We start from the raw sequence: 27,706 nt of genomic DNA on the forward strand, positions 1-27,706 counted from the left end.
ATAATAGCTGAGGCAGAAATTCTATATTTTGTGTCCTGGAAATTAAGTCCCATTAAAAACAGTAGTATCTATGTTTCACTAAATACATGTAAGATTAGGCTGCTGTACTAGAATTACCAGTTAATCCTGGCATTAAGCCTAAATATCCATAAGATGGCTAGATAGATAAATTTAAAAAAACTTTATCCCAGAACACAATATTATCTAGGAATTGATACTCTAAATTATAATTTCTTACTATGTTATTTAGAAATTGTCTGCATTTTTAAAGTAGGAAGCACACACCCTAACGATTCCTAGCATTCCTACAGAATATTTTGTTGCTGGTTAAGAGTTTAACAATTTCTACCTGGGCAACCTAACAAATTTAAATGGTACTTTATTCTCCTCTGGTTCTGTCTTCAAGTCAGGCTTGACTCCAAATGACCAAATGAAGAAATCAATCCAGTTATCTGGGCAGCATTTTTAGAATGTCAGGAAATGCGGGGCAGAAGGGAGGAGGAAGGCACGGCAATCCAGTTTGGGGCTGGGTCTTCTTCGAGCTCGCTTTTGAAACCTAGAGCCGGCATCTCCTTGCGGCGTCCTCCTTGCTTTCTTTTCCGCCGGGTTCTGCAACTAGAGACCGAGGTTGTTGCCAAGGCCGGCCACCGCCACAAGGACTGACGTTTCTGAAGGGGGGAAAAACGGACAAGAAAGAGCAGCCGAATAAAAGCACAAGACGCCGACGCCGCTCCTGCTGCCTCCCACTTCTTGCGTGAGAACCCGGCCGCAACTGCCAGATTCAAACGAGCCAATACAGTTCCATGTTCAGGAGGCGGGTATTCTCGGTGGAAACCAATGAGGAGCCGGGATATTGGGAGGTGTGGGCATCCTTAGTGATTTCAAACGGTGGCGAGGAGAGGCCTGGGTTTACCTTCCTCCTTGGCTTCGGTAAGTGTCCCTTCTCTCCGTCAATGACTGTCCCGAGTAGCGGGGAAGGCTGGGGCTGTGAAGCAGTCACCGGTATGAGGAGGCCACGCTCCATCCTTCTCCTTCACTGGCCACTTCTTTCACTCGACAGCGAGGCGTAAGGCCGCTTCCGTGCTATGGATGCCCTGGGAACCTAAAGCCCGAAGCCGATCTGGCCACCTCTGTGGTTTGCTCCATTGGAAGCCCCAGTTCTCTTCTTCACATAGGGTCCCATGTGGCTGGTGAGGCTCTGGCAGAGCTAGCTGTGGGATCTAAGAGGCGTTCAGAGCGGCTTCCTATGCAGTGGGCGTCTCCTCTTTTAATAGGTACTAGACCGGTGTTTTCATGTGCGGAACCACCAACTACCCCGCTTGATATCATTCTAGCAACCTATGAACTGGTCCAGGACGTAAGTGTGGATGAACTGTATAAATGGTGGGCAGGCGTGCTGTGGAACACAGCTGGTGGCACTGTCTTTTGTTTGGTGGAAGAAAGTGAGGATATTAGCTTACTGGCTATCAAGCCAATTACTCATGTGACCATATGATTATCAACTCAGTTTAACAGATTAACACAGTTGGAAAGGACCTTGTAGGTCATCTAATCCAACACCCACACACCCAAGCAGGAGACCCTACCATTTCTGACAGATGACAGTCTAGTCTCTCCAGTTCCCATTGCTTAAAGGAAGTCAGCTATGTTAAGTAGATGAAGTACATTACTCTTCTTAATTATTTTGCTAGTAGATTATTTTGCAGGATGGATGAGTGAATGGCCATTGTTATTTGAAAAAGCACTTTCCACCACTTGCTTATCCACTCATTTCCTTGGAAGTAGTAACTACATTCTCCATCTTTGGTGGAAGAAAAGGCACTGCCTTTGGAACAGCACAACTAAAGGCACAAACATTGAGAATATTTCAGGAGTCTGATCCCACCACTGCTAGTCAGATGTTATAAGCTACAATTAATGCCCAGTAGGTATCCTCCCCAAAGACTTGGAGACTTACTGGTAGCTGCTACCTAAAGCCTTAGGCAATGGTTTCTTTCCCTTCTTCAGCTAAAGCAGCGGTTCTCAAATAGTGGGGCGCCCCCCCCTGGGGGGGCGCGAGGCTCTGTAAAGGGGGGCGCGAAGGCTCCCTTTCCATCTGGGTGCAACGGCGGCGGCGGCGTGGGCGAGGCATAATATATCCCGCCTGGAAGTGGCAGCACTTCGCACTGTGGATTTTCATTGGAGCCGCGGGCTGGAGCTGTGCAAGAAGCCTGCTCGGGCGGGGGTGGGAGGGAGGGAAGCATGGCTGTCCCAGGCTTCCCTCCCTTCCCCCCCCCCCCCACCCAGCCCAAGCAGACTTTTTGCACAGCTCCAGCCCGCGGCTCTGATGAGTCTCTGAGCAGTCCCCAGCGCTGCCACTTCAAGCCGGGATATATTCTGCCATGCCCTCGGTGGCGTCTTTATGCAGGTAGCTCGCCTCCCCCCCAGCAGCTCCACCGCCAGCATTCCGTCTGGAAGCGGAAGCGCAACAGCCGCTGTTGGGGAAGGGACAAAGGGGCGGCGGTCGCCCGATCTTGCCACCGCCACCCCTTCGCCCCTGGTAACGGTGACTGTTGTGCTGCTGCTTCCAGCTGGGATGCTGGAGGAGCTGCTGGCAGGGAGGGAGGGAAGAAGGGGAGGAGGGAGTAAGGATAGACAAGCAAGAGGGAAAGAGGAAAGAAGGCAAGCAGGCAGGAAGGAGGCAGAAGGAAGGAGGGAAGAATGGAACTGGAAGGGAGGCAGGGAAGGAGGGAGGGAGAAAGGAAGGATAGGAGAATAGGGAAAGAGGAAAGAAGGCAGGCAGGCAGGGGGAAAGAGGAAGGAGGGAACTGGAAGGGAGGCAGGAAGGAAGGGAAGGAGGAAGGGAGGGTGGAAGGAAGGATAGACAAGTAAGAGGGAAAGAGGAAAGAAAGCATGTGACTACGGTGGGAGACGAGGAAAGACCGGTGTGCTATGTTATGCAGAGGTGTACTTATAACAATTTTATAGACAAATTATACTATTTACAGTCGCGCGGGGGGGGGGGGCGCGAAATGTTTTCTTCTTCCTAGGGGGGGCATGACAGAAAATAATTGAGAAGCACTGAGCTAAAGGAACACAGCATAAAGCCATACTCCTGCTTGCTCACTTCCTTGTGTGAGTGAATGACTTTTAGGAATTGCCACTGTTAGCACTATGAAGAAATAGGCAAACTCCTAAGTTTTACATGAACTACATTTTCATAAGGAGAAAATAAGCACTCTTAAACAATCTAGCTTTGTTTCCATACTGAAGAATCTGTCATGTATTTGCAAATGTACAAGTAGGTAATCCCAATTTTATCATATATGCACAATTATCTGCAGAAGAATCTTTTCTTCCTCCCAACCGGAGAAAAAAAAAGTTTGTTAATAACTACAGCCACTGCCCAAAAGGAGACAGATGAGCATGCAGAAGTTTATTCTTGATCATGGTTACTTCTCATGTGTTGTGATGATGTAGTAATTGAGCAACAGTGGCAGCAGAAAGTAGTAGTTGCTACTGATTTTTCACATTAGCTTCTCAGGTGCCTTCATTTTTTGGCAGTTGTTGAACTTCCTCAGTAGATTCATTTTCTGAGATGGAGATAAGAATATGATAAAAACAGGGATCAATGGCCAGTAAGCCTGGCTCTTGTTTACGTAATCCAGAGTTACTTGTAGTACTCGGTAATGTGCAAAGAGAACTTTGGGAGAGTTTATTTAAGACTTTTACTATTAGTTTCTCCTTTGGGAATTATGACACCTGTATAGTTATATTTTTATCTGACATATATGTAAGGTATATTAAGTTTGTATTAAGTTTCTTTACATTTTGGAAACATAATGTATTTTAAGTATGTATTTTAAACTGAAATATGTGCTTTATTTCTAAGCAAGGGTTTCAAAAATTTTAAAATCTGCTATATCCCAAACAAGTATGACAATATATCCTAGCAATCTGGTTTAAATATTTGATAGTGATGTCTTGAAATCTGAATTATCTAAACTCTCCATGAAATTGATAATGCCTCAAAGGACAAACTATTGAAATGTTAAGGCTGCTGTAGCCATTTTCCTTGGTACCTTTTCTCTCAATGTTTCCTTCATTATGGTTGCTAAGTGCCCTTTATTCCAGAACTTGGAAAGTCAATAGAACATAATGGGATTGCTATTTCAGAGCAAGTTTGTTCTTAACACTCTCTAGAACATGCTATAATGTCAGAATATCTTGCCTCAATGTCTTAATCAAATATTGGTGTACTGAAATATATTCAGGGACTGAATTGTTTCTAATATCAATTTCTCCGTCATGGTAATGACATCTACAAGATTCTTACAGTTTGTTGGTAGGTTCCATACCCACATTTAGGGATCACTGAGATCAGGGGGTAGCTTTATGATCTGGATCTTGCACTTGAATTTTAGATTTCTAGATGTAGATATTATGGTAGACTTAAGTGCTTATGAATGGACTGCAGGTTAATCCCTAAGAATGTTTCATTTGAATGGGATCATATTTTAAGTGACAGGTTAACATTGCATAAGGCAGAAAATTAGTAAATAAGTGCTGAAATAATCCTATGCTTTTAGTGTTGTAAAGACTGGCTTCCTCCGTTTAGTTGTGGTTATGAGCTGAGAAAAATGCAAAAGAGCTTATTTTATTCTATTTTAAAAGATGCTCTTTAGTTTGAAAGTAGATTGTTTATTTTTCTTTTTTAATCATAGCTTTTTATTTTTTAAAGTCAGTTTTTTGATAAATAGTAGTTATTAAAAATATAAGGGTGAGAATGCTAAAAATGGCAACAGGATGCCAGACTAACGCTTATATATATTGTGATACATGTATTACAGACCCTGTACAAAAGGAATAAAGCTTGCAACATGATGCTGCTTTCAGCAGCAAGATCTTATGGATGCTCATGGCTATGACTATGTACACATTGCTGGACTAAATGTGAGGAGACCTGAGTTCTAGTCTACCCTGATTCACAGAATCTTACTGGACAACTTAGGGCCATTTTGTTGTTTCTCAGTTCAACCAATCTCATAAGGTTCTTGCTGTGTGGAAAAGGAGGAGAGAGCACTGTGTACATCAACTTGAGCTCTTGTACAAAAGGTGGGATATAAATCAAACTTTTGCATTTAATGGAACTTTATGCATAGAATTCATAGAATAAGCATTTTAGAAGTGAAAATAATAGTCCAGAGGAGCTGTGAGAAGGAAACCAATTGTGTCAAAATTTGTGTTCTTGCTGATTGCACTTGTGGTGAATACTGTTTCATGGAATGTTCTTGATGCTGATTTTTTTCACCCACTGGGTCCATTTTCCAAATTTTTATTAAAAAGATAGGTATTAATTTGTACCTGTTTCTTACTCTTTTGTGATTCTTGCTACAAATTTCTAACATATAAAAAGCTTTGAAATGTTCAAGAAATAGACTTTTAAGGATCTTGTATTTTCTGCAAATGAATGAATAATTCCTATCCAGATGCTATATTTTTTACAGTATTTATCTTTGGATTAATTTATCCTTAAAAGGATTTTAAAGGGGGAAAGTGTTTGCATATGAAACATGGATTCTTTAGTTCACATGCTGTAAAGCAGTACTCTGTTCAGTTAAAAGGTTTTTTTTTTTGTAAATATGAAGCAAGATAACTCAAACTAACTATATGAGATTTGAATAGAACAGTTAACTCTGCATTGACTATTTCAGTTGAGGCACAGGTGTATTTCGTTAGTTTTAACATGGCAGGACAATTGTTATAAAATTAGACATTTTTTGGAAATAATTGGTGGCCAAAGTTATCTCCATAAGTTTTCTAAGTCTAAATTCAAAAAACAAGGCTCTCAAGACTGGCAGTGAATTTCCAGGCTTTCTTTCAGTATAGAAAAAGAAAATTGGGTGAGTAGGTTGTTACTTGCGTAAGAAAGTTTTTCTGGGTCGTATTCGTCGTCCGCTCCCCCCCCCCCCCCATCTCTTACTCTGTGGGAGTAGCATCCATCGGGCGCCTTCACTTTGCACGCTAGTAAAAACAAGCGACCAGACTTGGAACCTACGCGCGCTGCACTTGTTGCATCTCAAACGGATTTTTTTTTTAGTAAGGCCGCACTGCGCGTATGAAGGACTCCCGAGTTGTGTAGCCCGAGACCCGGTTCCCTCTTGGGAGAGAGATCGGAGTTAGCAGCGCGCGAGACGCCGAACAATTTTAAGACGGCAGTTGAAGTCGTTACTCGACATTTTCCTCTTCGAAGAGGAGCCCGAACACCTCCCGTTTCCCACCGCCCGGGGCGAACCGAGGAGCGGACTGTGCGCATGCTCCCTACTGGGAGGCGGACACCCCTGCCTTTGTTTGTCACATGGGCCGGAGAAGGCCCCGCTCTCAGGTGCGGTGGGAGTCGGAGGCTGGTGTCGCCGGCTGCAATGTACTCTGCCCCGCCTCGGAGGAGGTGCCTGTCTTTTTGCCGGTAGGAGATGCAGTTACCCGCCAGCTCCTTTTAAGAGGGGCTATCGTGGCTGGGTAGAACGACAACTGCGGCCTAGCTCAAACTGGGTAAGTCGTCGTTGCCCGGCAATCGGCTCCGGGGCAGGGCGGTGACCGATCGAACAGGGGCCTCAAGCTCCAGAACCGAGGTTTGCTGGGCTGGGCTGTTGGCAGAAACAATGCCCAGGGAGCGGCCTGCTTGCTACTCAGTGGCGTTTGACTTCGGAGTAGATTAGAAGTGCCGGAGAGCGGGGTTTTGTGTGTGTTTTTTTCTTCCCCAGAGTAGCAGTAATAGTCGGTGATGCTGAATTTGTCAATGTCGACCGACCGAGCTGCAGCTCCTGGGAGATGTGTGGCCCCTTCTGTTGGGGGCGGGAAATGGGAAGAGGTTACGATTATTCTCCTGGCAAGTCCTGCTGTCGCAGGGAAGGGGAACTCTGGTGATGCCGCCGACCTAGAGCTGTGTATATCTTGTGGGCAGGGGCGAGGAGTGTGATTTTGAATAAGGGAAATTCAGAGGCATATAAACAACCGGCTAGCTACTGAGAACAATGAGATGCCTCCCAAGATCCATCAGAAATAACAAGAGACGAGACTTCTAATTGACATGCCTGGCTCAATTGATGTTAGTGCAGGAGTGCTATAAATAAAATGAGGACATGGCTCATGAAAGAGAATGGCATTTATACAGGGTATAAATATATTGCTCTTTCGGTTCCTAAAATATTGGACGTGTGCCTTAAAATATTCTACTGTATATTGTACATTTGAGAGAAATATTTTGAAAGAGCATCCCTGAAATAAGCTTTATTACTTGCATTATTAGGGAAATAGGTAGAATAGAAATAACAGACCAGGAGAGAGTAGCATGAAATTTTCAAAGGACTTGCTCCAAAGAGCATTTGTTTCAAGAGTAGGGAAATCTTCACAACATCTCAGATTTTTCTGAATTAAATTGAAAGACTGTGACAGGGCTTACAAATTGTGCTAGGCCATAACATAGTTTGCTTGGTTTTAATTTAGTGCATTCAATGAAGCACTAATGATGATGCCATTTTTAGCACATTATTACTTTGGGCAATATGCATACATCCCATTGTTAAATGGTAGAAGCACATAAGTAATATATAATTGAAGAGTTTATTTTTAAAAATGCTCTGTTGTAACTTACATTACACTCTATACCGAATTGTTTTTAAAATCATGGTTTAATTCATAACCAAGGTGTGTAGTTAGCTCTTTCATGCTAAACCAGATATTTCTGTTATAGTCACATGGGGTTGCATTTGTCTGAGGCTATGTTTCAAGCAAGCAAATATGTAGCATAGTTTATTTATTTGTTTGTTTATTTATTTATAGAGGGGGGGACACACAAGCATAGGTAGTCCTCAACTTAAAACCATTCATGTAATGGCGGTTTAAAGATACAACAGCACTGAGTTGCAGTATCTCTGATCATGTGATCAAACTTTGGGTGCTTGGCAACTAGCATGTGTTTATGACAGTTGCAGAGTCCCAGGATCATGTGATCACCTTTTGCGATCCTCTGACAAGAAAAGTCAATGGGGAAGTCAGATTCATTTAACAACTGTGTTACTAATTGATTTAGTGATTTGCTCAATCACCTAAGTGATTTGCTTAGGTGTGGGAAGAAAGGTAAAATGGGTCAAAACTCAGTTAACTACTTTGCTTAGCAACAAATTTTGGGTTCCATTGTTGTCATGAGTCAAGGACTACTTATACATATATGTATAGTAATATAGCGTAATAAAAAGTTGATACAGTATATTCTGTATTAGCTTTAAGAGAATATACTTATTTTTAAGTATCATTTTTATTAAGAAAATATGGTCCATAATAAGTAAGGTCACAACATGAAGTGGTATGCAGAGTGACCCAACATATGAAGGAGAGGGCTCTTGCACTTCAGTAGGGGAATAGAAGAGTTATGCTCAGACGTTAGCATAAAAGTTAGCATATACTGTATATTTATGCTTTGGATCTTATAAAGTTTAATCAGTTCCAGAATTAATTTTTAAATATAACTTTATTTAAAACCAACTTGTCTTTTTTAAACAAAGGCTAGAAAAATATGTTAGGTTGGTTCCAGCCACCTAAATCACTGCCAGTTCTATGATTTATTATTTATACAGTAGTTTTGAGAAATGAAATCCTGCACTGGAGTTAGAGGTAAGAAAATCAAGGTCAATAGTAGGATGCACCATATACTGTAGAGAAAGAAGTCTTAAGGAAACCTTAATGTCACTTCTTTTTAGTATTTGCTAGGTAGCTCAGAATGATCACTATAAATATTTTTTCGGCATATATAGCCCACGTAGCAACTGTGAAATATAAAACAAAGCAAAAAACTGAATGAATGTGTTTTGTCAGGGTTCCAAATAGCATCCAAAAGTAAATCAGAGTCCAAGGCAAAGTATTGCTCAATTTATTAAAAGAGCCATGTTGGCACATCTGGGAAAACCCGAATCTGAAGCTTTCCCAGTTTTCCCACCCAGTTGAAAGTTCAAGATCTTGCACCCGCACCCACAAGTCCATTACATGGTCCAATCTTCCACTGCCATGCTGGCAGCTTCCACCCATCCAGTTCTGGTCAGGTGCAGAGACAAAGGATGACCTTGGCTTTCTAGAAATAATTTTGTTATGGCTACATATCATCTAACTCCGTCCAATTCCCGCTCCAATTTTTCCACAATAGAAAATGCATAGTAGAATAATAGAAAGTGTGGTAGGCCTGAGATCCATAAGAAAATATGGCTGCAGGCCTGACAGTGTTTAATCTGAGCTGCATTGCATTGAAAGTATTGAGTAAATGCTGGATAGTTGGGGAAACTTCTATTAACAATTGTTTTTCTTTCCTGTCATGACAGTCCTACAGTGAATACCTGTAAGCCCTGCCCATCCATGCAGGCTACTCAACCAGAGTAAATATTAATGGGCGGAAGATATGCAGAGTAGTCACTGGCATAGTCCCAATGTTACTTAGTCGTAACATAAACCACTTTTAGGGATGTGTAGAAACATAGCCTGAAATTTGGCCTGAGCATAGAGTTAGAGAGAAAAGAAGCTTCTATCTTCCTAAAAAGCTTTTAGGGAAAACTTGGCCTGGAGAGAAAATAATTTTGTCTTTGTGAGAGTGGGAAAGCTGAGAGAGAGGTTAGAGACATTGCCATGTAACTTGGACAGACAGGGAGGAGAGAAGTTATGGAGGTGGGACTCTGGAGATGGACAGTTTCTTCATGGATTGCATATCTGAAGAAATTCTGAAGGTAAACCCAAATATTTCTTCAAAATGGGGACGGGGAGTTTAAAAAAATTTTTTTTTTACATTGTTGAAAATCTCTCTCTCTCTCCCTCCCTCCCCCCCTCTCTCTCTCACACACACCAACAACAATAATAGTTATAATAAAGTATGGTATTCATTTCTTAAATTCTGTTCAATTTTATTTGGTGGCAAAAACCAAAAAGTATAATCCAGTGATTAAAGAGCCAGGCTAGAAAGATGAGAACTAGCTGGTTGACTTTGGTTTAGTCACTCTTTCTCTGCCCAATTAATCACATAGAATTATTATTGTGGGGAAAAATAGGAGAAGGGAGTAGGAAGAAATATTAGGTATGTTTGCTGCTTTTGAGTTATTTATAAAAATAATGAAGACAGGATTTTAAAAAATCACCCTTCCTGCAGAGAATGGAATATTACAGGTGGGACATGGAGAAGACTGCCTTGGTAAATCCATTTAGATGTGCAGTGTTCTTCCACTCCCTAATTTTTCCAAGAATAGATTTTGATTCATTATCAGTGGTTAGTTAGTCAAAATATTTTGTGTTGCTTTCCTAAGAAATTGGAGAAGAAGGTGACTATTGACTTCTGGCAGCTATATTTCTACATACTTTTGGTAAAAGCAATATAGAAACAATTGATATTGCCGCCTTTGGAATACTGAGGGTTTTTTCCTTTATTTCCTTTATTATAGTCCAGTGTTTCCTACTGGTCTTCTTTCCAAGCAGTAATCTGCGCTTTCTCTCTAATTCTTTGAGACCAGTGAAGTTTAACTGGGTGCTGTCATCTGCTGAGAGACATAATGTTGAGTGTTATTAAAATGACAAATAATCTCTTGAGTTGGTAGAAACATTTCTGTTGCATAATAATTAATTAGATTATTGGAGCCTGATTAATTTTTTGAATGGGTAAATATGGTGGCAGTGATACAGAACTGAGTATAATAACCAGGAATTTTGTGTTTTTCTGCTACTACTGAATGAATTAGTCAAGGTTTGAATTGACTGGAGAAAATAGAGGCAAGATGATAGAGGTTCTGGAATTATTATAAGAGAGTAGTGATGTACTATTTGTTGCTTTTTTCATTTAATGGTTAAAATGACTTGGGAAGTGTTAAGTTATATAAATTGAATATGTTACCAAGGAATAAAATTATTTGGATATATTTCAGAATATATTCATATGTACACTTGTTTAGTAAGTGTTGAAGACTTAATAATACCTAAAATAGTAGAAACCTTTAAATAAAGATCACTGCAAATGGTAAAATATAAAATATTACATTTTTTTTAAAAAAAATGATAATTAGTTGCATTTTAACAGCTTTTATATATTTCACCAAGGCATACAGTGATGTATAGTGTCCGAGTCTATCAAATTAATCTATATGGTGTAGATTAATTAGCCTGAGGAGTGATGTAGATATGTATATCATTAAATAGATGTGTTTTTTAAAGTAAAGCATGACTATACTAAACCTTAAAATTTAATTTGCAATCTACAATTGTTTTTTTAACAGAATATATCAAAAAATAAACTCACATGTTGACTTGGCATGATATGTGGATCCAGATAGTGTATATTATATGGTGATATTCCTTGTATGTTAATACAAACTAAAACTAGTTATAGTTATTGGTCTAGATCAGTGGTTCCCAAACTTTTTCAGTCCACCGCCCCCTTGGTGCTACAAACTGATCCTCAGTGCCCCCACCCAGTGGTGGAATTCAATTTTTTTATTACCAGTTCTGTGGGCGTGGCTTGGGGGGGTCCTGTGACTGGGCAGTTTGTAACAGGAAAATTCAAAACTATAACAATTAATTGCACATTTATTCAAAATCCAATTTAAAAACCTTTTTAGTTAATGTTAATTCAACAAAATTATTGAACATGATCCAATGATACCAGGTTTTCAAAGTCTGATAGTCATTTATCAAGAACCTTAGTAACTAGTAACTTAGTAAACTCAGTAAAATTTAGTAACTACTTCACTGTTCAGTAAATTCTTTTTTTTAAAAAAGAATTTTATTGGTTTTTAAGCATTTATGGGGAAGGGTAGAAAGATACATAGAAAATTTTGGCAGCTCCTGTGCTAGTGGTAGAAATCCCTCCAAATCTCACAATTTTTACAATGTTAAAAACAACGTATAAAAGATAAGCATAAACAGAGTCTTGTTCTACATTATATCAGCCATGTGTTCAATCATCTCTTTGTCACTTTCTAGTATATCAATAATTACCATAATATTTCAAATACATTTATTTTTGTGACCTGAGCCTTTTCGATATTGCTCCCTCCTCCCTGTCCCCAGATGTAGCCACAGCCCCCCCTCCTTCATATCTTGTATATTACTACCTTTTTCACCACCTCCCCTATTTTCGTCCTCTAGGAGAGAAATATGTTTTTTAATGAAGGCTTCTGCCTCCTCCACTGTATTAATTCTAATTCTGTTTCCTCCCAAAAAATCAACATTCCCTCTGGCAATAACCATCTAAACCAAACTCCTTTGTTGTATAATTTCTTTGATAAGGAGGAATACTTCCTCCTTTTTTCCCTTATTTTTTTCGGAATTTGCTTAAGAATGGTAATTTCTTTATGTTTATATTTTAATGGTCCCTCCCTTTGGGCCCCTAGCACCTCATCTCTCGTGGTCCTCCTAAGAAATTTAACATGTACCTCCCTTGGAACATTGTGTGTTCTAGCATATGCTGAATTAATCCTGTAAACCAGATCCATATCCTACCACAACTGTTCTTTGTTTCTCTTAATATATTCTAAAATTGTACTCATAATATCCTTAAGATCTTCATTTTCTGTCTCTGGTAGGTTCAGTAAATTCTTAATGTGATGGATGGGCTTGATGAAGTGATACCAGTTTCCCAATGTTTGGTTTTAAGTCACTTAGCAGAGTGCAATGTTTCCCAACCTTGGCAACTTGAAGATGTCTGGACTTCAACTCCCAGAATTCCCCAGCCAGGGAATACTGGCTGGGGAATTCTGGGAGTTGAAGTCCAGACATCTTCAAGTGTCAAGGTTGAGAGACACTGCTCTAAAAGCATCAGAACTGTTTTCCTCTCCTCTCTATTACGGTATCAGAGGACCCTATAGGTGGCATTAACTCCTGGCTCTAGTTTCCAGTAGTTTTGGGTGATGGTTTGTCTTAAAAGACACTTAAAAAGAGCAGCCCATTTCCTACCAGTTTGCCCCTGGAGTTCATGCAAAACTTGCTTCGTCGTCGCCCACATCAAAATTCCCTTTGGCCATTGCCCTGCTGCCCCCTTCCCACCCAAGGAACACCACCCACCACCCCCTTTTTTGTGTCGCCGGAGGATTTTAGTTGCCACACGAACATATGGGGAACCCCGGTCCTGGAATCGCCCTATGCGTGGCTGCAGAAAAGAGGGCTCCCTGCCTGCGAAACGCAATACTGCCATCCTTGATGCACAGTGCACGGATCGGCGGAGTGTGCACCGACTGATTGGCTACCCCGAGGAATGCACGGTATGCAAGAGGCCAAAAACAACCATTCAACAGGACGGGGAGGACGGGAGTGGCCCATGTCTGCGGCAGGTTCAGGGAGCACACGTTCCGAGCCATGGCGCTCGGTCTGGGGAGGGGGGGAGAAAAAAAGCCTGAGTGGCATGTGCGTAGCCTCCACGTGGGAGCGGCTCAATGTCTTCCGATTTAGTTGTTTCGACTCCCTCCCCTCCTCTGCTCGGTTGCACGCTCTCTTTATGTTTCCCCCCCTCTTTTGCTGGGTGATGGTTGAGGCTGCTGATAGTTAGGATCGATTCTGCTGTTGTTTAAGTTGCGGCGGACAACAGCAGCAGCGAGAAGCAGCAGTGGTAGTGTTGAGTAGATCAATGGGCATTTATGGCAGGATGGCCAGCTGAAACTGTAGGCTCAGCCCAGCTCCTTCTCTGCTGCCTGCCGCTCCCCTTGCCTCTTAGCGCCCCCTAAGTCATCCCACTGCCCCCCAGAGGCCGGTACTGCCCACTTTGGGAACCACTGGTCTAGATAAATGTTACAGCCTACTGAAGCAGAATCCATTAAAGTATAAATAATGTACAACTTTCTGTACTAATTCTATCAATCTGTTTCTTTTCCTTTCAAATCACCATGACCCTCCCCATTTCTTAGCATTTGCTTCTAATTAAAGTTTTCCTTTCATGGCTAATAAGCAATCACACTTTTTAAAGACAAATGTCTACTGAGAAGAGTAAGACTGAGTCTCTAACTGTATACTTCATTTCCAATAGGGAAGGTGGGGGAGAGAGATTGATTCTATTATCTATATGGTCTTGTACCAGTAATTTTGTACATTTATTATTATGTGCAGGATTGTAACAGTACAGGTAGTCCTCGATGTATGAGCACAGTTGAGGCCAAAATTTATGTTGTTAAGTAAAACATTTGTTAAGTGGGTTTTGCCCCATTTTTTGACTTTTGTTGCCACAGTTGTTAAGTAAATCACTGCAGTTGATAAGTTAGTAACCCAGTTGTTAAGTGAATCTGGCTTCCCCATTGACTTTGCTTAACAAAAAGTCGAAAAAGGGAATCATATGATCTTGGGACACAACAATGGTCATAAATACTGTATTTTTTGGAGTATAAGACACACCTTTTCCCCTCAAAAAAGAGGCTGAAAATCTGGATGCGTCTTATACACTGAATACAGCAATTTTTGCTTCCCGAAACTCTACCCCCTTCACCAAAATGGCCGTGTAGAGTCTGTAGGAGGCTTCCAGAGTGCTTCTGGGGGCTGGGGAGGGCAGAAATCAGCAAAAAACGGCCCGTTTTTTGCTCAATTTTGCCCCCCCCCCCAGCACTCTATAAGCCTCCTAAAGACTATGCAGGCCCTTTTTTTAACAAAAAATGGGCCCGTTTTTGCAAAAAAATGGACTTTTTGCTCGTTTTTTGCCTCCCACCCCCACCCTCCAGGGGCACTCTACAAGCTTCCTAAAGGCTATTCATGCCCCTTTTTGGAAAAAAATGGGCCCATTTTCGTGAAAAATGGGCCGATTTTGGGAGGTCTGCAGAGTGCAAAAAAATTTAAAAAATTTGCCTCTTCAAAATCTTGGTGCATCTTATACTCTGAAAAATACAGTATGAACCAGTTGCCAAGCATCTGGATTTTGATCACATGATCATGGGGATGCTGCAAAGGTTGTAACTGAACAATGGTCACAAGTTGATGCCGTTGTAACTTTGAACGGCATGAACTGTTATAAGTCGAGGACTACCTGTAATGCGTTGTATCTTTTATGAGCTAGGTTGTAGTGAATCTGAGCTTCAATTGAGAAAAATCTAGAAAAGCAATCCGTCTATAACATCCTTTCTCATCTGTCACGCCCTTAGGATGTGTATGAGCTTAAATACTTACAATTCCCAATGCTGAGAATTTTGAGAGGTGTAATCGGTGTTTCAGGAGGGTGACAAGATTCCAATGTTTGCCTATTAATTTAAAATATCTTTCAAATTAATTATATAGTAATCAGTTAGAAAATTTAAAAAAATTAAAGATCCTTGGAAAAAAATTAGTTTTTGTCCCCGTCAAATTGTCTGTTCAAAACATTAATAAGGATACCTTTCTTGAGAAGAGAGGGACATACATATGCATAGTTTTGCTAGTTTAAATGAACTGTTTTTTAGGGAAATGTATAGACTGCCACCCTATCTTAAGAGTTGTGAGAACACTTTAGAATGAGCACACTATTTTGATACTGCTCTTAGTAAATGGAGCAAATAATAGTAATACTCTTTATCATTGCATCTCATGTGTAGCAAGATATTTTGGCACCAGAAATGAAAAGGAACGCATTGCTAAGAGCTGGAACAAAAACTGTTGTCTCCTCAGTCCAGCCTCAGTTCCACCTAGAATATATTGTGATTTAGCCTGGTGATTTGGCTTATTGACATGTGCTTTTTATAGGTTGCTTCCATGCAGTGTGCAACATTATAATTTGGGCTAGCTATATATTTTGAAACTAGGTTATACTTTTAGTATAACTTTTATACTATTTCTGTTATATTCTGTTACATTTCTGTTATACTTTTAGTACTCGTCCTGTTTTTCTTCTGTTCTTACCATTACCAAAAATGAACTCTTGAGAAAATAAAATATATTCAGATTTATATTTTGTGAGCATAGAATTTGGATTTGGATTATAGTCAAAATATACAGAAAATTTGAAGTCAGCTATAATCGCTTGGTGCTGCTATTAGGTAGCTTATAGTTTTTTAATGTTAAATTTCATTCAGATCCTATTATTATGTACGTTCATTTCTACTGCGTTCATATGTTTCAACGTGCCTTTTTTAATTGTCATTGTTGCTGTTTTTGGAATTTCCTAGGTATAGCAGAGAACAACTACAAGAAACTGAAGCATCATGGCAGAAGATAGTGAATGGATGAAATTACCCATTGATCAAAAATGTGAACATAAGGTAAGATTACCTTGTTTAAGGAACCGGTATTTCCCTACTTACTGAATGATACATTGTTTTGAGTTTAAGGAAAGGACAAATGTTAGTATCATATTTTGAAAATCTTTTCCTACACTAATTTAACTCAAATTCATTTGATCAAATTTGAAAATGTCTCCACAGGAAGTATAGTTAGTCCTCAACTTACAACAGTTTGTTTAGTGACTGTTCAAAGTTACAACGGCACTAAAAAAGTGATGAATGATCGTTTTTCACACTTACAAGCATTGCAGCATTTCCATGGTCATATGATTTACATTCAGGTACTTGACAACTGGTTTATATTTATGATGGTTGCAGTATCCTGGGGTCATGTGATCAGCTTTTGGAACCTTCTGACATGCAAAGTCAATGGGAAAGTCAGATTCACTTAACAACTGTGTTACTAACTTATCAACTGCAATGATTCACTTAACAAACGTGGCAATAAAGGACGTAAAATTGGGCAAAACTCACTTAAAATATTTCTCATTTAGCAAGATAAAACTTGGACTCAATTGTGGTCCTAAGTCAAGGACTACCTGCATTTGTCTTTGCTACGTTGTGACATTTTTTTTATTTATCTATTTAGAGTAACAAAATAATAAACATTCTAGTTTTTTGGTTAGTAACAGACCTTATAAATATGCTTTCATCTGAGGTCAGGCTAGGGCAGTGAAGGGGGAGCGGGGGGAAGTCGTGCGCGTGCATGCCCACACACTTAATTCTATGTGCCTGCCCCCATGGATGTACATGTACCCCCCCTGCACTCCTCCCCTTTTGGCACGTGATGGCATGGTGGACCCATTTTTCACCCTCCCCATGCACCAGATCCTTTCTAGGAGCCTGAGCAGGGCAAAAAAGACTCCCCTCCCCCGCCCCGAGGCCCTCCGGAGGCCAAAAACAGCCCATTTGCCAACTTCCGGTCGGACCAGAAGGTCTGTTTTTCACTCCAGGCTCCAGAGCCTTTCTAGGAGCCTGGAGAGGGGGAAAACGGCCTTACCCTACCCCCCCTCCCCGAAGGCCCAGTGGAGGCCGAAAACAGCCTGTTACCTGACGTCCGATGGCCAGTATGCGCATGCACGCTGGAGCTGAGCTCACATGACCACCGATATTGCTCCGCATACCACCTGTGGAATCTGAGGAAGGGGAGCTCAGAGAGCTCTGAGGATGAGGGCTTGCCTCCCTCGAAGCCCGCCTGCTCCAGACTGTTCCAGCTCTCCCTATACAAATCCTTGCTATTCAATGCAAAGACGGCCGCTAAGCTTGGCAACAGACCTTCAGAACCACCAGCGCTATCTCAAGGCTTCTCGGCTGAGACCATATTTGAGAAGCAGACCGTGGAGGCCGACACGGTACCCACACCCAAGTCTTTCCTTGACCTGATAAGGCAATGGGCTTCTCCTACCTCGGGGCTGACGCCAACCTCCACAAACAAAGCCTTTTTCAACGTGGACAAAGACATGGCTCAGGTGCTGTCACAACCCACCATCGACGCACCAGTCACCGCGCTGCATACACCTTCGAACTTGCCCGGAGGACAAGAAGGCAGACCTCACTTTGCAGAGGAGCCATCAGGCTGCGGCCTGGGCAGTGAAGGCAGCTACCACCACTTCCTTCTTCAATCGGTCTTCACTACTGTGTCTACAGGATCTCCAACAGCTGATCCTGATAGCGGATGTCAGGGCCCACCAAGACATCAACAAAGTGATGGCAGCCATCCAATTCTCTTCGGACGCCACCCTAGCAGCAGCCAGATTTGCGGCCAGGGCGATCGCCGCCTCTGTAGCATCCATCAGGTTGCTTTGGCTTTGGCAGTGGCAAGCGGACGTACATCACAAGTGGCGCCTGGCGTTAGAGTCCTTCACGGGGGACCCCTCTTTGGCGCAGCTCTGGACCCCTTCTTGATAGAGAACAAGGACAAGCGGAAGGTGCTTCCCACCGTGCAGAGAAAGAACGGCTTCAGAGTGACTCCCTACTCCGGAAGCATCACCGGCCATGGTCAGGACTATGGGTCTTCCTTCCGGGACCAGGACTCGTTCAGGGGGTTGGATTTTGGGTATTCAGGGTTTCGCCAGTATCAGGGAAGCTACCCCCCCAGGCAGAGATACTCCCCAGAGAGGCAGCAGAGGGGCAGGCAGCAGAAGCGGCCCTTTCGAGGAAGCGGCGGCGGTGGCCGCTCCTTCTGCAAGAAGTAACCCTAGGCCCAGCTCACCTCCCATCAGGGGGTGCTTGGTGTATTTCGCCGACCGCTGGGACCGGTCTACCTCCGAAGTGTGGGTTCAGTCCACCATCTGTTCTGGTCTCTCTCTCGAGTTCCTCTCCAACCCCCCGAGTTTCTTCCAGACATGTCCTATTTCAAATAACCCAATCCGGAGGCAACTGATGAAAGAAGCCATTCAACACCTATTGGACATCAGGACAATCCAGCCGGTGCTTCTAGACCAACAAGATCAGGGTTGTTATTCTATTCTTTTTATGATCCCCAAGGCCTCGGGCGGCTGGATATATCAGACCTTACCATTCGAGCTGTCTTCTGCCCCCCGAGTTTTCACGAAAATAATGGCATTGGTGGCATATCTAAGATTAAAGCCTATTCGAATCCAATGCTATCTAGATGACCTGTTGTTACAATCATCATCCTTTAAGGGTGATTTAGACATCACCATGTCAGCCCTAAGAGAGCACGGATTCTTGGTCAACCTGGCCAAAAGCCATCTGTATCCCTCCACTAGGCTGATTCCTAGTGCCCTGATAGACACAGTGTCAGGTACGGTGTACCTGTCAGCCGATAGGCAACACAATCTCAAGGAGCTGGCTTCCCAGGTATACCGGGAGTGGAGGTTGTCCTAGCTATATTGTCCAGGTTGCTAGGCACGATGGTGTCAGCCATTGGCATTGTCCCTTGGGCGCGCCTTCACACCAGAGACCTCCAATGGTTCCTTTTACCATTCCAGCAAAGGCGCATGAGCTGCTCCCTGACCAAGGTCCTCCTTCCAGCAGAGGTATCCCGCTTCCTGATTTGGTGGATGTCCCCAGCATTAACAAAAGGGGAAGTCTTCAGAACACTGGACCGGGTAATGGTCACTACGGACGCCAGTCTATTTGGATGGGGGGGTCCCAGATGGCGCAGGGACAATGGAGCCGGGCGGAATTGGCTCACAACATAAACTGGTTGGAACTCAGGGCGGTCCGCCTAGCCCTCAAACAATTTCGCAACTCTGTCAAAGGGTGTCACATTCTAATACTCACAGACAATATAACTACCAAGGCGCACATAAACAGACATGGGGGGACCAGGTTAAAGTCCCTCATGCTGGAGGCCAGGAGACTGGGGCTTTGGGTCAAAAGACACCTAATCTCTATTACTGCAGAGCATATAGCGGGGGTGGACAAGGCCAGGGCCGACTGGCTCAGCCGGACTAAGGTGGACAATTCAGAGTGGAAGCTGCAACCAGCAATCTTCGAAGCAGTGGCGAAATGCTTCAGCCACCCGGAGGTTGACCTATTTGCCACCACCCCTCAACGCTCAACTCCCGAGGTTTTACTCCAGATACCCAGCTCTGAGAGTGGAGGGAGTGAATGCCCTTCGATGCCCGTGGCCTTGGGGACTCCTATATGCCTTTCCACCATTGCCCCCGATTCCCAGGGTCATCCAAAAGATCTTGCGGGAGAGGGCGGAGGTGGTCTTGATTGCCCCACAGTGGCCCCGACGGCCTTGGTTTGCCGACCTCATGTCTCTCTCAGTGGACAGGCCCTGGAGGATTCTACAGGAGAGGATCTCCCTCAGGCAGGGGTCTCTGGAACACCTGGATTTCCAGTGGCTGCAGCTAACCGCCTGGCACTTGAGCGGAGCATCCTGAGGGAGGATAATTTCTCCGCCAGGGTCATACAGACGATCCAGGCGGCCCGCAGGCCTTCCACGGAGTGTATCTACAACGTCACATGGTGCGCCTTTTGCACATGGTGCGCCACCAGGAACTATGACCCGGTTCAGACCTCGGTGTCACAGGTACTGGACTTCCTCCAGGCAGGCTTGGACAGGGGGTTGGCTCCGAACACTATTAGGAGGCAGGTCTCCGCCATCTCCTCGGTATTCCTATGCGGTAGGACTCAGCACCCCATGGTCAAGCGGTTTCTCAAAGCCTTGAATCTTAGGCTGCCCACGGTACACAGGTACCCTTCCTGGGACTTACACATGGTGCTGGATGCTCTGACAGGGCCTCCCTTTGAGCCACTACGAACAATCTCACTCAAATTCTTGACACTCAAGGTCGCCTTCTTGGTGGCAATTACTTCCGCTAGGCGGATAGTTAAACTCCAGGCTCTGTCTGCCAGGGAAGATTTATGTGTATTCCACCAGGACAGAGTGGTCCTATGACTGGACCCCTCCTTTATACCCAAGGTGTGCTCTTGCTTCCACCGATCGCAAGAGCTGATATTGCCCAATTTCTGTCCGGACCCCTCCCATCCCTTGGAGAGAAAGTGGCACATCTTGGACGTGAGGAGGGCACTGAGGATCTACCTCAAACGAACCCTGCCAACCAGAAAGTCAGAGGCCTTATTTGTTTCCTTCCAGCCGAGATCCCTGGGAAACAAGGTAACCTCTACCACGATAGGCAGGTGGTTGCGGACCTGCATCGCAACCGCATACCAGGCATGAGGGCTACAAACTCCGGGGGCCATTACGGCGCATTCTATGTGAAGCGCAGCCACATCAGCGGCCTGGGTCTCGCAGGCCTCATTGACCGAGATCTGTAGGGTGGCCACATGGTCTTCTCCCTCACCATTCGTGAGGAACTACAAATTGGACTCCTTCGCTTCGGCGGAGGCAGCCTTTGGACGTAGGATACTGCAGGCAGTGCACAGAGTGGGAGAGACATCTCACCAGGCATAGGGTTGAGCATAGGTTGGGTTTCAAGGTATGCTCCAAGTGTTAACCCTCCCTAGGGACATGTGGGCTTTGGTACGTCCCATCCTGGATACTCCTCCCCTCACTATGGAGAAAGGGCGTTGGTACTTACCTGATGCGCCTCTTCTCATAGTGGGGGAGGAGTATCCAGCCCCTCCCTGAGTATGACAGTCTTGGAAACGTTTTGTTTTTGTTGTACATCTGGAGTGTAAAGAACTACATGAGTAAATAAAGGTTTGAAACTGCATCATTGTCTAAGAGTGGATGACACATCAAGTCTGATAGAGTTCTTCGTCGAAACTGGGTATTACCTGGTGACTAGGGCATGGTCTAAAGAGCTTTATTGGACTCAGTCCAATCAACAAGGACGAAGTTAACTCATCCTGGATACTCCTCCCCCACTATGAGAAGAGGCATATCAGGTAAGTACCAATGCCCTTTTTCATCTTGGACAATTAGCAGAAAACAGATGGCACAAAAGTACATGAAGGATATCAGTATGGGCTCCTAGTTTAAGGGAATCCTATGACTGATTTATCCAGTTTTGCAATAAGAGAAGTATGAAGTTACGTAGATGCTTACTAAAATATATTTGTATCATTTTCTCTCTTTTTTCTGTGATTTCTTATTTTTTACATAGATAAGTTCTACAAAACATTTCTTCATATCTTTACAGAAGTTTAATAATTTAATTAAATTTAAAAATAAAAATAGTAATTCAAAATAATAAATAAACAAAAGAAAACAAAAACAAGAAAAAAGATCAAAGGGCAAACCCAATGCACCACTAGATCTTTTTCTGCCATCAGTTCGCCATGTTTCTAAATTGTTGAAATAACAACGGGGGGAAAATAGCAACATTAGTTGCATAAGTTATTATTTATGAATCTTGATGTTTTTATAAGTTTGCTATAATGATATTTATTTAGGGCATGTCGTGTTGTTTTTAAAAAATATTAAAATAGTTTACAAATTATCAGACAGTGTTGGAAAGGAAAACTAGTAAAAAAATTGAGATCCTCTATTCTCCCTCCTCTTCTGTTCTCCCCATCACTGTATCTTCCCTTATCTCACAGCAATTAGCAACAGAAGTCAACATATGGTAGCAGCACTTTGGAGGCATGACAAGAATGCTGCGGAAGTCTGAAGAATGAGAATAAAACATATTGCTAGATTTGTGAAGAAAACCTGTTATTTTCAAGACTATTAACTTTGTATATGATAGGTCAGATAACATAGAAATTTCCTCATTAATTTGTATGACTGTATTGGACTGCAATCATGACTAAAGCAGTTTCAGAACTCCTCAAATGTGTTCTTGGGACTGCAGATAGTACATGTGATAAATGCTGCAGAATTTTAGTAGGTATTGGATATCTATGATTTGAATACTTACAGGGAAAACTACAGTACCTCAGTATTGGTTGTAATAAAAATATATAGTTGGTCATATAAGAGAATAGCATATAATTCTCTCGGGTCACATAGAGATTTAATTTATTTATTTCCATTTTCTTCCTAGGTATGGAAAGCCAGATTAAATGGGTATGAAGAAGCACTGAAGCTGTTTTTGAAAATAGATGATGAAAAGAACCCTGAATGGTCCAAATATCTTGGACTTATAAAGAAATTTGTGACAGACTCAAATGCAGTAGTTCAGCTAAAAGGATTAGAAGCTGCACTTGCTTATGTTGAAAATGCTCACGTAGCAGGAAAGTAAGTTATTTGTATTTGTACTTTAGAAGAATTCTTGCTCCTACTAATGACCTTAAGATCCCAAATTATATTTATATATCAGCTTTGAACAGTTTCAAATATTATAGAAGTTAGAACAGTTTGGACAATTTCTTCAGAGCTATGAGGCTAAAATTGTTTAATTAAATCTATACCATAAATCTTTTTGGAACATGCCTACAGTACATCAGTCATTTAATCCCCAGTTTGGGTTTTTGAAATGATTTTCTTTAAGCAAATAAAAACTGACACCTTTCTCACTGCATGGGTACCAAATGTTGGAGGAGATAATTTATGTTGGTAATTAATTATCTGACTCTTACAATAATTGTATTTGTGTTCAGTGTGTTCACTACACATTGTAATGGCCCTTCACATTATAAAAATATTTTTCACTTTACACAATGCATGCATTTGAGCTGTCTAAAATGTAGCAGTGAAGTGCTCAACATGCATGTGTATGAATCGGGTGGTTTTGTGTATAATGTTTATTAAAACTTTTAAACTAGAAGATAAAAGCTAACAAACTATTAGAACATTTTAAAAAAAACTAAGGGAAAGCTAAGAAAAATTGAAAAGAAAGGAAAAATATATATAAAATGGCTTCCAATATTTTCACAGCAGTTATAAGTACAAATATATATTTGATTGCTCTTTCTCTAAAATTACATCATATTTACTCTTTTTTCCATAATCTATCCCATCTAATCATTGAAACCAGAAGTTATAAATTCATTTGTTTTTGTTTTTACACAAAAAGTCCATAAGAGGCTTCTAATAAAAAATAAACGTACATAATGTCTTTTCCCTAATCAAAGAAGTTAATTTCTCCATGTCAGCAAAATCTCTCAATTTAAGCAACCATTCCTCCATTTTGGGTAGTGTCAACCTTTTCAACTCTGTGCATACAGTAATCTCGCTGCTGTGATCATATATTGAGATGATTTTCCCTGGCTTTTTCTAACTGTTTATCCATTAATCATAAAGGAAAAAGCTCTGGCTTCATTTGAGTAATGTGTATGAATGAGGTTATTAATAAGTATCTTGAATGCAAAAAAAAATTAATACATATCAGGGAAATTTTTCAGATTTCCAGAACTCTTGGGAATATTTCATCAATGCATCAAAACCAATCTTAACCTCAATAAATTGCAATAAATATAACAATATACTGAAGATTCCTGTGTTTAATGGAGTTGACATTATTGCTATAAGGTGGATGAGAGAGAATCAAATTGTTCATTCTGTTTTCAACTAATTCTTGTTATTACTTTTCTTCCTTTTTTAAGAACAACAGGGGAGGTGGTATCTGGAGTTGTAAATAAAGTGTTCAATCAGCCTAAAGCTAGAGCAAAGGAACTAGGCATAGATATATGCCTCATGTTTATTGAAATTGAGAAAGGGGAAGTGGTGCAAGAAGAATTGCTTAAAGGCTTGGACAACAAGAACCCCAAGATTATAGTGGCATGCATAGAGACACTGAGGAAAGCACTAAGGTAAGATTTAATGAAAATTTTATTCAGACTTTCTAAGAATAGGGGAATTTCTTATGACTAATTAAATTCTCTATTGCCGTTTTCCATTTAAGTGGTCAGTGGAAAAAAGCTACATTATATAATATTTAGTATGCATACATTGCCCTTTAGGTTCATGTGTTATGTTCATCTAAAACTAAGTTCCTTTATGACTTACCATGTTTCCCCCCAAATAAGACAAGTTCTTATTTTCTTTTGACCCCCAAAATAAGCGCTTGGTCTTATTTTCGAGGAGGTTTTTTTTTTTTTTTTTGAGGTGCAGGAGGCAGAGAGCATGATCACCTTATGGCTGCTGCTGTGTTGCAATAGTTTTGGGAAGGGCTTATTTGGGGGAAGGCTTATTTTAGCGGATGCACTCAAAAGCCCAATTGAGCTTATTATCCAGGGAGGTCTTATTTTCAGGGAAACAGTGTAGTACACGAGTGAAATCAACTGTTGCTGATATTTGATGCAACTTAACGAAAGACTGAACTCTACAAAGCAAGAAATGAAAAAATGGGAAGGAATCCATTTAAATACTGTAATTTATTCTATCTTCTGCCTGACCATGTGTTTAGCACATAAGGCAACCATGATTTATATTAAAAGCCAACCAACATCAGAAATCAGAGGGCTGTAAAAAGTTGGTGAAAAAAAATCCCTCAAAAGCAGTGGGAAAACCACTTACATAGAAAGTTATATGCTCAGCTGTAGATGGCAGAGAAGCCCTAGTTTTCTCTCTGTGCATAATACTTATATGGATGGTGTATTCCTCAAGCTATGATTAATAAAGGGTGGCACTGAAAGAATGGTATTTATGCTCAATCCCCAAAGATACTGCCACGGTCATTACAAATTCAGCTGTTTGGCAGATCATCTGCACTTATCTACTTGTCTATCACACCCCCATCTCTGTCCTTTTGACTGCTCTGCATAGTAGCACTCCTTAATGGTGGTAGTGGTAAGCTGACTAGAGGCCTGAGGCTTCAATATTCTTTCCATGGACCTCTTTCAGTCCAAAGCCAAGGAGTGTTATCTCAAGCCCCACGTTGCAGACCACCATTCCAGTGGTATGCCCAAGCGACCTGCTCTGGCTTCTTCCAATGACTGACAAAGCATGCCCAGCCTGGCCCTAGACGAGGTAGTTGCTGGCTGCTCAAGGCAGGTCTCATCACTTCTGAGGCCTTCTAAAACCTCACAAGATGCCCCCTCTTCTCAAAACAACAGATGGGGTGGGATATAGACCTGGTTTATAGAGTGAACTCAGCTTATGCTAGAACTCACAATGTACCTAGGGAGGTTCACATTAAATTTCTTAGAAAAAGCACAAGAGATGAAATTCTGGGTGTACAAAGGGGGCAAGCATTGACATACCATGATATGGAGATAACCATTCTGAAGCAGATCCCTAAGAAGATTAGAGAAAAAAGGAAGAATTATTCGCAATTAGCGAATAAATTATACCAGAAAGGGGTGTGGTTTAGATGGTTGATGCCTGAAGGTATGCTGATATTCTGGGAGGAGACAAGAATTAGAATCAATTCACCCATAGAGGCGCAGGCCTTTATGGAAAAAAACAGAACACTCCTAGAAAAAACGAGACACTACAGCGGACACGCAGGACACGGGAGGGGCCAGAGCTCTGCCAGTGGAGGGAGATGGGGCAATAGCAAGAAGACTCAGATCACAAAAATAAACAAGAAAATCATATTATTATAAACTGACCGAAAGTGATAATGGAATTATATCTGGATTTTATACTGTAATGTCTAATCTGATTGAATTTAGTAATAGAACTAATATGCTGATTGTAATTAATTATATACCAATGCATTATATATAAATGTATACTATGAGTATGGAGAGAGGGGCGCCTGTCACACTTTGCAACTGCCATAATTTGTATACCTGTCCATTTACCCTTTTCCTTATAAATGTTGAAAAACCAATAAAAAATTTTGTTAAAAAAAAAAAGATGCCCCCTCTTCTCAAAATTGTGGGTGATCTTCTCATGATGTTCTGGAAAGCCACAGAAGCTTTCTGAAGCATCATGAGAATGGTGAGCACAGCCTTTTCATGAGTTTTAGAAGCTCTCAGAAACCTTTTGAAACATTGTAAGAACCACATGTGGTATTTGCAGAATGGTGTCAGTGGGATTTAGAAAAAGGCCTGGTCACAAAATGTCACCCTTTATGATTGCATTGCTTAGTGACTGAAGCGGTATATAAGTCTAATTCCTATTGCTATAATGTTTAGGACGCCTAAATTTTTGTCACATTAAATTAACATAATGTAACTAATTGCATGTATATATTTCAGTGAATTTGGTTCAAAAATAATCACCCTGAAGCCAATAATCAAAATGTTGCCAAAACTTTTTGAATCTCGAGAGAAAGCGGTTCGAGATGAAGCCAAACTCCTTGCAATTGAGATTTATCGGTGGATTAAGGATGCTCTTAGGCCTCCATTACAGAACATAAATTCTCTTCAGGTAAATTGGGGAAATGTTGTGTTCTGATAATCTTAACAGGAAGTTACAGAAGAAAATAGATTTTTTTTTTCTGAAATGTTTTCAATAATTCAAAGCTTTGTTTTGGAAAATTATTCCTTTTAGATACAATTTTAGTGGAGGAAACTTTATAAAATAGGCATGAACTCCAAGACCTGAAACAACTGGAGTTCTAACAAATCTCATATTGAATCTTTCAAGAGGCTTGGGGAAAAATGGTGATATCTTGCACTGAGTTATCAGGTGATCATCCAATATCAAGCTTTAAAAGATGGGTTCTCTCCTGGAACCTGTGCTAATTATTAAGCAGCAAATGCTTATGTCAGCAAAAAGATTTTGAAATCATATAATATACTAATATTCTTAGTAGGCCTTCTTTCAGTAGCAGATTATTTATAATCAATTGTATTCATGTAATCACTCACTACCTCCAGCTTGCATGTTACTCTAATAATACTTGAGTGGCTAATAACAAGTCTATATAGAGGAAAAAAATAGAAAAATAGTTTTAAAAGTCAATACAGTACAGCAGTGCCCCTTAACCAAGAGCAGCATATGTTGGGTCAGTGTGGTTTTTATCCTCAAAAGCTATGCTTTTATACCACTTTGAAAGCAGGGAATAGTCCAAACATCACAAGACTGTGTTAAACATCTTTTGGCTATTTTAATTCTTGTAGTTAAAAGAACTGGAAGAAGAATGGGTCAAACTACCATCGTCTACTCCCAAGCAGTCCAGGTTTCTGCGATCCCAGCAAGAAATGAAAGCAAAGTTTGAGCAACAGCAGGCAGCTGGTGGAGATGCAGATGGAGG

The 27,706-nt window shown here is 41.5% G+C and overlaps 1 protein-coding gene across 4 annotated transcripts in view; it reads left to right on the forward strand.

Moving 5' to 3' along the window:
- Window positions 1–481: 481 nt before the first annotated feature.
- CKAP5 (cytoskeleton associated protein 5) overlaps window positions 482–27,706 on the forward strand; it is a 97,006-nt gene continuing 69,781 nt past the window's right edge. For 2 of the 4 annotated variants that reach the window (XM_081937433.1, XM_081937436.1), the window contains exons 1-6: window positions 482–930; window positions 16,116–16,208; window positions 22,661–22,854; window positions 24,162–24,368; window positions 26,706–26,877; window positions 27,573–27,705. In XM_081937433.1, the coding sequence (XP_081793559.1) occupies window positions 16,152–16,208; window positions 22,661–22,854; window positions 24,162–24,368; window positions 26,706–26,877; window positions 27,573–27,705 (763 nt within the window). In that variant the 5' untranslated portion in view covers window positions 482–930; window positions 16,116–16,151. Of the gene's footprint in view, window positions 931–4,829; window positions 5,095–6,399; window positions 6,532–16,115; window positions 16,209–22,660; window positions 22,855–24,161; window positions 24,369–26,705; window positions 26,878–27,572; window position 27,706 lie in introns of those variants that run through there. The other 2 variants (XM_081937435.1, XM_081937434.1) reach the window with 2 other exon arrangements.

The sequence above is a fragment of the Natrix helvetica genome (genome assembly GCF_964273705.1).
Source record: "Natrix helvetica genome assembly, chromosome: 1".
Taxonomy (NCBI): domain Eukaryota; kingdom Metazoa; phylum Chordata; class Lepidosauria; order Squamata; family Natricidae; genus Natrix; species Natrix helvetica.